This window comes from Pelobates fuscus, chromosome 4, assembly GCF_036172605.1.
Source record: "Pelobates fuscus isolate aPelFus1 chromosome 4, aPelFus1.pri, whole genome shotgun sequence".
NCBI classification, from domain to species: Eukaryota; Metazoa; Chordata; class Amphibia; order Anura; family Pelobatidae; genus Pelobates; species Pelobates fuscus.
In genome coordinates this window covers 351,387,219-351,400,165 of record NC_086320.1, presented here as the reverse complement: position 1 = coordinate 351,400,165, position 12,947 = coordinate 351,387,219, and the positions used below count along the sequence as shown (strand labels likewise).

General features: G+C 37.3%; 1 protein-coding gene across 1 annotated transcript in view; it reads left to right on the top strand.

The window, feature by feature from the left end:
* Nucleotides 1-11,392, top strand: part of LOC134609124 (protein adenylyltransferase SelO-like) — a 50,609-nt gene extending 39,217 nt beyond the window's left edge. The window contains exons 18-20 of the mRNA XM_063452582.1: nt 7,977-8,020; nt 9,758-9,837; nt 11,069-11,392. Of these exons, the coding sequence (XP_063308652.1) occupies nt 7,977-8,020; nt 9,758-9,837; nt 11,069-11,191 (247 nt within the window). The 3' untranslated portion in view covers nt 11,192-11,392. The remainder of the gene's footprint in view (nt 1-7,976; nt 8,021-9,757; nt 9,838-11,068) is intronic.
* The last annotated feature ends 1,555 nt before the right edge of the window (nt 11,393-12,947 follow it).

Sequence of the window (12,947 nt, the reverse complement as noted above, 5' to 3'; positions counted from 1 at the left end):
CACACTTAGAAGCAACACTTAGATGAAGCAACCAAGCTCTATTAGCCAAGCTAATGACAACTACCCTTATATACTCCTAAAATCACCTCCCACTAGGAATGTTTAACACCTGGGTAGGCCTCTGCTTATTAGCAAACAATAGCTAATTTAAATAGCAATCAATAGCAAGTAGCTACCTAATCCAATCAAATGCCTTATAATTACCAACAGGAAATCAAACCTTGTGCAGTCAGTAACCTTTTCCTACAGATGAATCTTACCTGTAACAGTAAAAAAGAACTCTTAGCACAGCTCTTAGACAGTTGAAGCTTCTGTAAAACTCTCCAGAATATCTCCAACCACACACACACTTAGAAGCAACACTTAGATGAAGCAACCAAGCTCTATTAGCCAAGCTAATGACAACTACCCTTATATACTCCTAAAATCACCTCCCACTAGGAATGTTTAACACCTGGGTAGGCCTCTGCTTATTAGCAAACAATAGCTAATTTAAATAGCAATCAATAGCAAGTAGCTACCTAATCCAATCAAATGCCTTATAATTACCAACAGGAAATCAAACCTTGTGCAGTCAGTAACCTTTTCCTACAGATGAATCTTACCTGTAACAGTAAAAAAGAACTCTTAGCACAGCTCTTAGACAGTTGAAGCTTCTGTAAAACTCTCCAGAATATCTCCAACCACACACACACTTAGAAGCAACACTTAGATGAAGCAACCAAGCTCTATTAGCCAAGCTAATGACAACTACCCTTATATACTCCTAAAATCACCTCCCACTAGGAATGTTTAACACCTGGGTAGGCCTCTGCTTATTAGCAAACAATAGCTAATTTAAATAGCAATCAATAGCAAGTAGCTACCTAATCCAATCAAATGCCTTATAATTACCAACAGGAAATCAAACCTTGTGCAGTCAGTAACCTTTTCCTACAGATGAATCTTACCTGTAACAGTAAAAAAGAACTCTTAGCACAGCTCTTAGACAGTTGAAGCTTCTGTAAAACTCTCCAGAATATCTCCAACCACACACACACTTAGAAGCAACACTTAGATGAAGCAACCAAGCTCTATTAGCCAAGCTAATGACAACTACCCTTATATACTCCTAAAATCACCTCCCACTAGGAATGTTTAACACCTGGGTAGGCCTCTGCTTATTAGCAAACAATAGCTAATTTAAATAGCAATCAATAGCAAGTAGCTACCTAATCCAATCAAATGCCTTATAATTACCAACAGGAAATCAAACCTTGTGCAGTCAGTAACCTTTTCCTACAGATGAATCTTACCTGTAACAGTAAAAAAGAACTCTTAGCACAGCTCTTAGACAGTTGAAGCTTCTGTAAAACTCTCCAGAATATCTCCAACCACACACACACTTAGAAGCAACACTTAGATGAAGCAACCAAGCTCTATTAGCCAAGCTAATGACAACTACCCTTATATACTCCTAAAATCACCTCCCACTAGGAATGTTTAACACCTGGGTAGGCCTCTGCTTATTAGCAAACAATAGCTAATTTAAATAGCAATCAATAGCAAGTAGCTACCTAATCCAATCAAATGCCTTATAATTACCAACAGGAAATCAAACCTTGTGCAGTCAGTAACCTTTTCCTACAGATGAATCTTACCTGTAACAGTAAAAAAGAACTCTTAGCACAGCTCTTAGACAGTTGAAGCTTCTGTAAAACTCTCCAGAATATCTCCAACCACACACACACTTAGAAGCAACACTTAGATGAAGCAACCAAGCTCTATTAGCCAAGCTAATGACAACTACCCTTATATACTCCTAAAATCACCTCCCACTAGGAATGTTTAACACCTGGGTAGGCCTCTGCTTATTAGCAAACAATAGCTAATTTAAATAGCAATCAATAGCAAGTAGCTACCTAATCCAATCAAATGCCTTATAATTACCAACAGGAAATCAAACCTTGTGCAGTCAGTAACCTTTTCCTACAGATGAATCTTACCTGTAACAGTAAAAAAGAACTCTTAGCACAGCTCTTAGACAGTTGAAGCTTCTGTAAAACTCTCCAGAATATCTCCAACCACACACACACTTAGAAGCAACACTTAGATGAAGCAACCAAGCTCTATTAGCCAAGCTAATGACAACTACCCTTATATACTCCTAAAATCACCTCCCACTAGGAATGTTTAACACCTGGGTAGGCCTCTGCTTATTAGCAAACAATAGCTAATTTAAATAGCAATCAATAGCAAGTAGCTACCTAATCCAATCAAATGCCTTATAATTACCAACAGGAAATCAAACCTTGTGCAGTCAGTAACCTTTTCCTACAGATGAATCTTACCTGTAACAGTAAAAAAGAACTCTTAGCACAGCTCTTAGACAGTTGAAGCTTCTGTAAAACTCTCCAGAATATCTCCAACCACACACACACTTAGAAGCAACACTTAGATGAAGCAACCAAGCTCTATTAGCCAAGCTAATGACAACTACCCTTATATACTCCTAAAATCACCTCCCACTAGGAATGTTTAACACCTGGGTAGGCCTCTGCTTATTAGCAAACAATAGCTAATTTAAATAGCAATCAATAGCAAGTAGCTACCTAATCCAATCAAATGCCTTATAATTACCAACAGGAAATCAAACCTTGTGCAGTCAGTAACCTTTTCCTACAGATGAATCTTACCTGTAACAGTAAAAAAGAACTCTTAGCACAGCTCTTAGACAGTTGAAGCTTCTGTAAAACTCTCCAGAATATCTCCAACCACACACACACTTAGAAGCAACACTTAGATGAAGCAACCAAGCTCTATTAGCCAAGCTAATGACAACTACCCTTATATACTCCTAAAATCACCTCCCACTAGGAATGTTTAACACCTGGGTAGGCCTCTGCTTATTAGCAAACAATAGCTAATTTAAATAGCAATCAATAGCAAGTAGCTACCTAATCCAATCAAATGCCTTATAATTACCAACAGGAAATCAAACCTTGTGCAGTCAGTAACCTTTTCCTACAGATGAATCTTACCTGTAACAGTAAAAAAGAACTCTTAGCACAGCTCTTAGACAGTTGAAGCTTCTGTAAAACTCTCCAGAATATCTCCAACCACACACACACTTAGAAGCAACACTTAGATGAAGCAACCAAGCTCTATTAGCCAAGCTAATGACAACTACCCTTATATACTCCTAAAATCACCTCCCACTAGGAATGTTTAACACCTGGGTAGGCCTCTGCTTATTAGCAAACAATAGCTAATTTAAATAGCAATCAATAGCAAGTAGCTACCTAATCCAATCAAATGCCTTATAATTACCAACAGGAAATCAAACCTTGTGCAGTCAGTAACCTTTTCCTACAGATGAATCTTACCTGTAACAGTAAAAAAGAACTCTTAGCACAGCTCTTAGACAGTTGAAGCTTCTGTAAAACTCTCCAGAATATCTCCAACCACACACACACTTAGAAGCAACACTTAGATGAAGCAACCAAGCTCTATTAGCCAAGCTAATGACAACTACCCTTATATACTCCTAAAATCACCTCCCACTAGGAATGTTTAACACCTGGGTAGGCCTCTGCTTATTAGCAAACAATAGCTAATTTAAATAGCAATCAATAGCAAGTAGCTACCTAATCCAATCAAATGCCTTATAATTACCAACAGGAAATCAAACCTTGTGCAGTCAGTAACCTTTTCCTACAGATGAATCTTACCTGTAACAGTAAAAAAGAACTCTTAGCACAGCTCTTAGACAGTTGAAGCTTCTGTAAAACTCTCCAGAATATCTCCAACCACACACACACTTAGAAGCAACACTTAGATGAAGCAACCAAGCTCTATTAGCCAAGCTAATGACAACTACCCTTATATACTCCTAAAATCACCTCCCACTAGGAATGTTTAACACCTGGGTAGGCCTCTGCTTATTAGCAAACAATAGCTAATTTAAATAGCAATCAATAGCAAGTAGCTACCTAATCCAATCAAATGCCTTATAATTACCAACAGGAAATCAAACCTTGTGCAGTCAGTAACCTTTTCCTACAGATGAATCTTACCTGTAACAGTAAAAAAGAACTCTTAGCACAGCTCTTAGACAGTTGAAGCTTCTGTAAAACTCTCCAGAATATCTCCAACCACACACACACTTAGAAGCAACACTTAGATGAAGCAACCAAGCTCTATTAGCCAAGCTAATGACAACTACCCTTATATACTCCTAAAATCACCTCCCACTAGGAATGTTTAACACCTGGGTAGGCCTCTGCTTATTAGCAAACAATAGCTAATTTAAATAGCAATCAATAGCAAGTAGCTACCTAATCCAATCAAATGCCTTATAATTACCAACAGGAAATCAAACCTTGTGCAGTCAGTAACCTTTTCCTACAGATGAATCTTACCTGTAACAGTAAAAAAGAACTCTTAGCACAGCTCTTAGACAGTTGAAGCTTCTGTAAAACTCTCCAGAATATCTCCAACCACACACACACTTAGAAGCAACACTTAGATGAAGCAACCAAGCTCTATTAGCCAAGCTAATGACAACTACCCTTATATACTCCTAAAATCACCTCCCACTAGGAATGTTTAACACCTGGGTAGGCCTCTGCTTATTAGCAAACAATAGCTAATTTAAATAGCAATCAATAGCAAGTAGCTACCTAATCCAATCAAATGCCTTATAATTACCAACAGGAAATCAAACCTTGTGCAGTCAGTAACCTTTTCCTACAGATGAATCTTACCTGTAACAGTAAAAAAGAACTCTTAGCACAGCTCTTAGACAGTTGAAGCTTCTGTAAAACTCTCCAGAATATCTCCAACCACACACACACTTAGAAGCAACACTTAGATGAAGCAACCAAGCTCTATTAGCCAAGCTAATGACAACTACCCTTATATACTCCTAAAATCACCTCCCACTAGGAATGTTTAACACCTGGGTAGGCCTCTGCTTATTAGCAAACAATAGCTAATTTAAATAGCAATCAATAGCAAGTAGCTACCTAATCCAATCAAATGCCTTATAATTACCAACAGGAAATCAAACCTTGTGCAGTCAGTAACCTTTTCCTACAGATGAATCTTACCTGTAACAGTAAAAAAGAACTCTTAGCACAGCTCTTAGACAGTTGAAGCTTCTGTAAAACTCTCCAGAATATCTCCAACCACACACACACTTAGAAGCAACACTTAGATGAAGCAACCAAGCTCTTAGATGCTTGCATAGGCATCTTCCCTCCATCCCCAGCTGCTGAGATGGTAATGACCCCCCTGCATGCACATGAAATTGCTGAGGATTTTTTTGCTACAGTTCGGTAGCTTTTCTCTGGGATTTTGAGAGGGGGGGAAATGGAAGGGTATTGTTGCCATGGATTAGGAAAAACAATATAAAACAAGAATGACATGTTTTTTGAGTTTGATAGACAGCTCCTCGACCTTTGCCATATGTGCCAGAGCATCCCTAACATTCTGTGATGATAGCCCACATGGTGATTCTTGTGATGGCTAAAATGTAGCTCTTACACAAAACACCAAGAGATCTGTACATCATTAATCACAAAGTCTAGCATGTCAGCTGCACCACTGGCTGCAACAACCACAGATGATGATAAGGGATAAAGGCTATTTTGAAGCATCATTTTCATCTTCCAGTTTATCCGCTTGTCACAGTATTTTGTTTGTCTTTTTGGCCATGTGCATTAACTGATAATGTGAGCAGACATCTTTGATGCATAGTAAGTACATTAAATTCAGTTCCTCTGTGTATTTTTTAATGATCTAAAATATCAGGTGCTGTGTGGGAATATAAACGTACCTTTGATTAATCACTGACAAAATGACACAACACATTGTCATCAGAAAATGATAGAGTATGTAGCAGAAATATGTGTTCAAAGTTTTAAATTACCATCATCCCCCGGAGTTACTTTTTGATCAAACTTTAGAAAACAATTTCTTTGGTGGCGGTGATGAAATAATGTGACAATGAAGAAGAATAAGTGGGTGTTTTGGGAATTCTTCTAACCTAAGGGGTGTTCAACCTTGGATCTCTAAGTGACATTGGACCACTGTTCACCATTATTCTTTGCAGCCAATATGGATGTACACCCAAGATCTAATCGCTTTATGTGTGACAGTTAAGAGCGCCATATAGCAGTTAAAACAGATATAATTCCATCTTAGAAAGAAACGATCCCTTCCCTGATTTTAGCACAAAAACATAGCAAAATAAATATTGGCAATTGGTGGTGTTAAATTTGTTTATAGTTTTTTTGTTTTTTAATTTACAAACTTTGTTGGACAACACCAGCAAAGCCTGCAAATTAGTTAACTCTTGCAGTGCTGTAAGTGCGGTATCGCTGGAGAAAATGCCAAGCGTAATGTAAAAGTTCCTCGTCAAAAGGAAGTTGCCGCCATGTGACGCAACGCATTACATATGCAATAGCATATACATATGGGCAAACTGATTCAGAAGGTTAAGCTGGGCTTATGGTTTTGAAAACTCACTGTCAGAAAGGAGTTCGGGATAATAGAGACATGAGCTGAAAAGACTGTATCGTAGATCAGGTTGCGAGGGAAGAGTTGTTGGAGATAATGGATGGCTAAAGTGGACACTTTCATGGATATCAGCATATATATTGGGCTTGTTGCAGCGTTTAATCTTTTTGCATGCTTGCAGGGTTTTCAAATACTTACGTGATTCATTTATTTTTATCTCATTTAATTAAAGGGTTACTCCAACTATGATTACTACTTTAGTGATTTTTGAAGTGGTTGTGATGCTTGGAGTCTCTATGTGCAGTATTTCATTTTGAAACCCTGCACATAAGGAGATATATTCCTTTGCTGCTAGTGGTCTAACACCACCTCTGGCAGCGTCATAGGGGTGTCGTCACCAAGCCCAGAACTAAAGTGGCCTGGCTAATCTGAATTCTCTGCAACCTTCTAATGTCAGTCATTAAATGACATCGTCCAGCTGATGCTCTCAACCAATGAATGGCTACCACTGCAGCGGCCAGATTCTGCAGCTCTGCAGTAGCCAGAAGCACGTCACTGGACCACCAGGAATCATTGGAGCCAAGTGGGATTCGGATAAGGGGTCAAACCATTGCTAAACAGTTTGGTACATTAACAGGAAACTGGACCACAGACCTACTGGCATCATAACCACTACAGCTGGCTGTAGAGGTTATGATACTTAGGGCAGTCCTTAAAGACAGTAGGTATGCATCCATTCACAACCACCTGTGCAGAGAGTTGCTGATATTTCAATATCCTTCCATGTACCAGTCTTGGTCAGAGGTTCTATTTCTGAACATGTGATGTCCATATTGATTTATTGACTTTGGAATCCACTTAACTCTATAGTGGGTGATCCAGAGTTCATTGACCACACATACCAGAGGGAGCTTGTATTCCAATAAAGTCCATTATCATGTCTAGTGGAGTCTTGGATGTCACCAAAGCCCTGAATCTCTTTTTTTGAAAGCTCACACACCTAGAGCCAGTAACTTTGTATTGATAGTACTGAGCTGGCTTTTAGCACTCAAGAGGTCAATGCACAATACATAAAGCCTCTATAAAAACCTTCACTTTGAAATTAAATTAGAGATCTTGAAAGTACTTTGCTAGAAATAAGGCAAATATAAAGTATTGGCTTTCATCTAATTTCTGCTTCAAAGTTGCCATTGCTACAAATTAGAGGCTACACTTTAAAGCAAATGGTTATCAGAAATTGCGTGTAAAACTGGTTTGCTTGCAAAGTGCTTTCAAAACTACATCAGAGAGCACATTAGGACACTTGGTCAGTTAAATTCTAAATTTTGTGAAGTATTTGCAGCGCTTAATGTATAGGTACAAAAAGTGTGTTTTTCTCAGGTAGGATTGATTGGATGCTCTGCGTGTGTTTAGGTTAAACGTTGGCATGCATGTAGGCAGTTTAACAATTATCCACTACCTTCTTTTTGATTTAGAAACACAGATGATACGGATTCAAAAAGAAGAGAGAGAATGTCAAGTAAGATGTATTCATAAAATAAAGAAACAAATGAAACCAAATGTAGAATAAAGTGATAATGCATGCTGCTATGTCATTATAGACAAATGTTTTGCGTTAAAAAATATTTTCTATGGATACATTTATTTTTATTTTTTTATAAAATTGAATGTTTGGATAATTCATATATATTTGTCTTTTCACACTTTACCGTTCGTGGAATAGCCAGTCCTAAGAATTTTATTCTCTCAATTGGGAATTGTGTCAATTTGCACACGGGAATTGCCTATCTGTTTCCGAAACAAAGGACGTAGGACAATGCTTGAGTTTTGTCCTAAAGTTTCTCAATCCATACAAAATGTTTTGTCAATAAACCATAAGCTGATTTGATTTGCTATTAAATATAGTTAGGTAGAATTCGTAGAGCAGGATAGTGAGTTATTTGGCATCAGATTAACGTTTTACTAGCTGGTATACCTTTGTTTACAATGCTAAATAGTAGAACATTCAGCCAGAGTGTAGTTGTTCTACCGGAAACCATAGGAACTGCAAAACCATTTGCTACTCATAGTTGCTAAATTGCATTACAGTTTTACAGGCGTAAAAAAAAAAAAAAGGGAAAATAGGATATACCTAAACATACAAATAAAGAATGAAAAAAGCTCATGGGGAATAACGTCAATTCACAGATAGCCCCTTATTTAAATGTCACACTCACAAAATTCAGGTGTTTTTCAGGCTCATCAATTATGCAGATTTTCACGAATTCCTCATAATTCAGATGAGAAATGATGCATGTAAAAGATAAAAAGTAACATAGTAAAGCACTGCTAAAAAAATATAAATCAGCTTTAATGGTTGCACTTACAATATAAAAGGCGTAAAAAGGCCCATCAATACAATTCTGTATGTCCAATCAGCATGGAGTAGGATAATCTTCACAGAAGTAATAGGCAAAAAAAAATCAGATGTATAAAATATAAAATGTAAAAACACTTTGGTTATTTTATACATCTGATTTTTTTTTTGATTTTTTTTTGCCTATTACTTCTGTGAAGATTATCCTACTCCATGCTGATTGGACATACAGAATTGTATTGATGGGCCTTTTTACGCCTTTTATATTGTAAGTGCAACCATTAAAGCTGATTTATATTTTTTTTTAGCAGTGCTTTACTATGTTACTTTTTATCTTTTTACCAAACTAAAAAGGAATTAATTATCTTTTTTATTTACTGTATATACACTGCACCTGGGTGGTCTAAGTTTGTATTTTTTGCATTGTAAAAAAATGTATTTTTTGTTTTTTTTTGCTCCCCTGTGGCGCTGAGAGGGAAAGTAAAAGTTGAAAAGAATAAAGAAATTAGAGTCTCTATAACACAGCTCGCAAATGATATAATATGTGGGGACCATTGGACTCCAATAGAAACAAAGCGTATGGCACCTTCTGGCTATTAGATCCAAGGCATGCCCTTTAGGAGTTAATTTTGAAGGGATTTGTCCTACCGCTTTCCCAGTGACTAGTCCCTATTTTTTGGTATCTAGCAAAATCTACATTACACCTAGGTAGTAGCTATGCTGATTGAGATACGGTCAGAAGTCAAACTGTGAGCTGTAATGCTAAGTATCTCAGGTCGTTTTTACATATACTCATTCAAAACTCAATGTAGCAGCTAAGACTGTTTACTGCTATCATGTAAATGGACCAGGATGTGTTTACAAACTGCTGTGATATGTACGTACATGTTTTCTGTGCAGACTCCAATCCTAGATATGTACTAAGAAGCTGGATGGCAGAATCTGCGCTTCTCAAAGCTGAACGGAATGACTTTTCAGAGGTATAGTTACTCTGTTACTCTAAATGTGGATTTTATCTCGCGATTGATGCTCCAGACTGAAATTCTTCTCAATTCTTAAATTTTTCCTTAAATAATGCATTGTCTGAAAATAAAAAAAATATAATCAATTTTTAAAAATACGAAATATACTTTGGGAAGACTTAGCATTTCTATCATATGCCCAAAATTGCAGCTCTCTGCATTGATCCTTCCCTAGACAAGGAAAGAGCTGAGAATAATCAGTCAATCCTTGCCTCCATTATTTCACTATGTGCATCCCATAAAACATAGCAGATAGTATTGTGCACAGAGGCCGGGAGTACGATTGCAAAAAATAAACAAAAATACAGTTTACTTACTAATTTAGTATACCGTATATCTCCCCCAGTGGCTAGGAACCATAGCTGGTTAAAATGTATGTGTGCTGGGCCTGCTGAAAGTAAGTTAAAAATTTATCAATACGTTGTGCTAAGTTTATAGGCAGCAAACGAAAAGAATAACCCCTTCTCTGATTTTATTTCAATGTTTTAATGTGTAGTGATTAAAACTGAATTACAGTCTCCGCATACACAATCACCCCCCACACACACAGTCACACTCACATTCACACACACAGTCATCTACACACAAAACATACAGCCAATAAACCTAGTACAGCAAGACCACAAGCAATCCACATGCACACAACGAGCAGCTCCCCACAGATGTTCGACATCTATGACAATGTCAAAATTAATCAAATGCTGCTCGTTGTTAAACATTAGATTCAATGTTTCACTGTGAGAAACATTTGATTGGACGAGTGCCACGCTTACTGCGCCTGCACTTCTCATCCCCAATGCTTCTCTTAGAGAAGAATTGGATTGGACGAGTAGGCAATGAAGTCAAGCCTGCCGGATGACGTCACAGAAGGAGGACCAGACGACAATACCAAGTGAGTCTCTGTGCTGGAAAAAAAGTAAGTACATTTTTTTTTTTTTAAACAATTTTTATTGTAGTTGGGTCGGTCTGAACCTAAATAGGCACTAGAACACTGTAACGTTACAGATATATATTTGTATTCCTAACGCTGTAGTGTTCCTTAAATTAGATCTATTAGTCACCTTATTAGACACTCTCCCCCAACAAATAATCAAAAAAATATATATATATTTGAATATTTTAGTTTTACCCTGGTACAAAATAAACTGTTACAATGTGTTTCATTTTGTTGCTTGTCATTTTAACCTAGGTTCGCTTGTTGCAGAATACATTAAGACAACCTTTTCGAAAGCAGAAAATTGCAGAAATGGCTGGATATTCAAAGCATGCTCCAGCCTGGGCCAGAGATTTGAAAGTCAGCTGTTCATCTTGAAACAGAGACAATTCCGATCTGAATCTAACTCTGCGATGAGTCACTACCTTACTTGGCCACGCTGATAGAGCCAGATTGCTTTATTCAAGTTTTCAAAATAAAGCCAAGTGGCTGCACATATATTTATCATTTTCATTTTGCAGATTTTCTCTATGTACAGCTACTAAATAGTTCCTTTTTATAAACCTTGTGAAAATTGTATCTGGTTATTTTTTTTCCCCTCTTGTATCTTTATTTGCGCATCAAAAGGTTTGTACACTTTCTATTTGAATGAAAATAAACCCCACACAAAATACCAACAATATAACCAATCTGTCTTACAGGAAAACAAAGAATGAAACAATAATAATCTTTACATGATAATGAATACAATGATATCAAATAATACAAATATTTTCTTTAGAAAAAAAAAATACTTTTACTGTTGGCAAAAGCGTTTTGTTTTTGTTTTGACCCTCTATCCATCTGTCTCTTTATCCATCAGTTTTTCGGGTTTTTTTTAGAAAACGAATACACCTGTAAATGTGTCATAATGTGACATAATGTTGTTTTTCGGTGTTTCCGTGATTTTTTTATTCTTTTGATTAACATGGGACACTATGTATCTAGGAATATTAGCAATATTAAATTGTCACTACTTAATTGGATAGATATTGTTTTGGCGTTTTGGAGTTTGTCACTCCTATGTAGTGCTGTAGACAAAATATTTTCAATAGTTTGAATTAAGTCATCGTGTAACAATGTAATTAGTATGTGTTTTAGGCATAATGTGAATAGTGACATCATCGCAGGGAATACCCTTGGGCAGACCTGCTTCGTATCACTGATCCCCACAGATTTATTTATTTGGAAGCGAAAACCTTTTATAATTGTTCCAATCAATTACGATGCCATAGCACAGCTGCCAGAGTAGGTCTCTGTTAATGTGTAGCAGGTGGTCAATGAAGGTACTGTTGGCATCTCCTGTACCAAAGGTTTGTACCCTTTGTGTGCCACTCCAAAATAGATTTAAAGGGTACTCCAGGATGGAAGTGACACCTCTTTTGTATTACATTAAAAATATAAAAAATAAATAAATGAAAAAACGTAACGTAAAAAACATGCTAGCCTTTAAATGTTTCACATTTGCTCAGACTAGGGAATGTGCAATGAGCTCTCACTGATCCAAACAGTGGCTCAGCCAATCACATGGCTCACATTCTGGGCAATAGAGTCTCAACTTCTCTTATTACCTGGAGAGGTCTATTGGATCTATTGTTAAGAACATGGCTGCAATTTAATTTATCACTCAGCATGCAATTATTGCAACTGCACCAGAACTGCTATGAGCTTACTGGTCGCTCCATTCACAGCTTTGGGTGAGATTTTGGAAACATTTTGTATTTAGGATGAATGCCTTCAAGATGGAGGAAAGTTAGGGTAGAATACTTTATAGTTACAACCATTGGTCTATAACAAGGGTAGGCAACTTTTGATACTCCAGATGTTGTGGAGTCCATCTCCCCTGATGCTTTGCCAGCATTTTGGCCAAAAGAGCATTATGGGAGATGTAGTCCACAACATTGGAAGTGCCAAAGATTGCATACCTTAGCTCGACAGTGCATGCCTGCCTTCCCCCCTTCTTAATGAGCAGTACTACAGCTCATTGAGAAGCATTAGAAAGCTGTGATCATGTGTGACTGCATGTGTGGCTCCAGCACAATGAGAGCATTCTGTGGGAAAGAGGGAATGGCTTTCAAAGTCTTTAGGCAGCAAG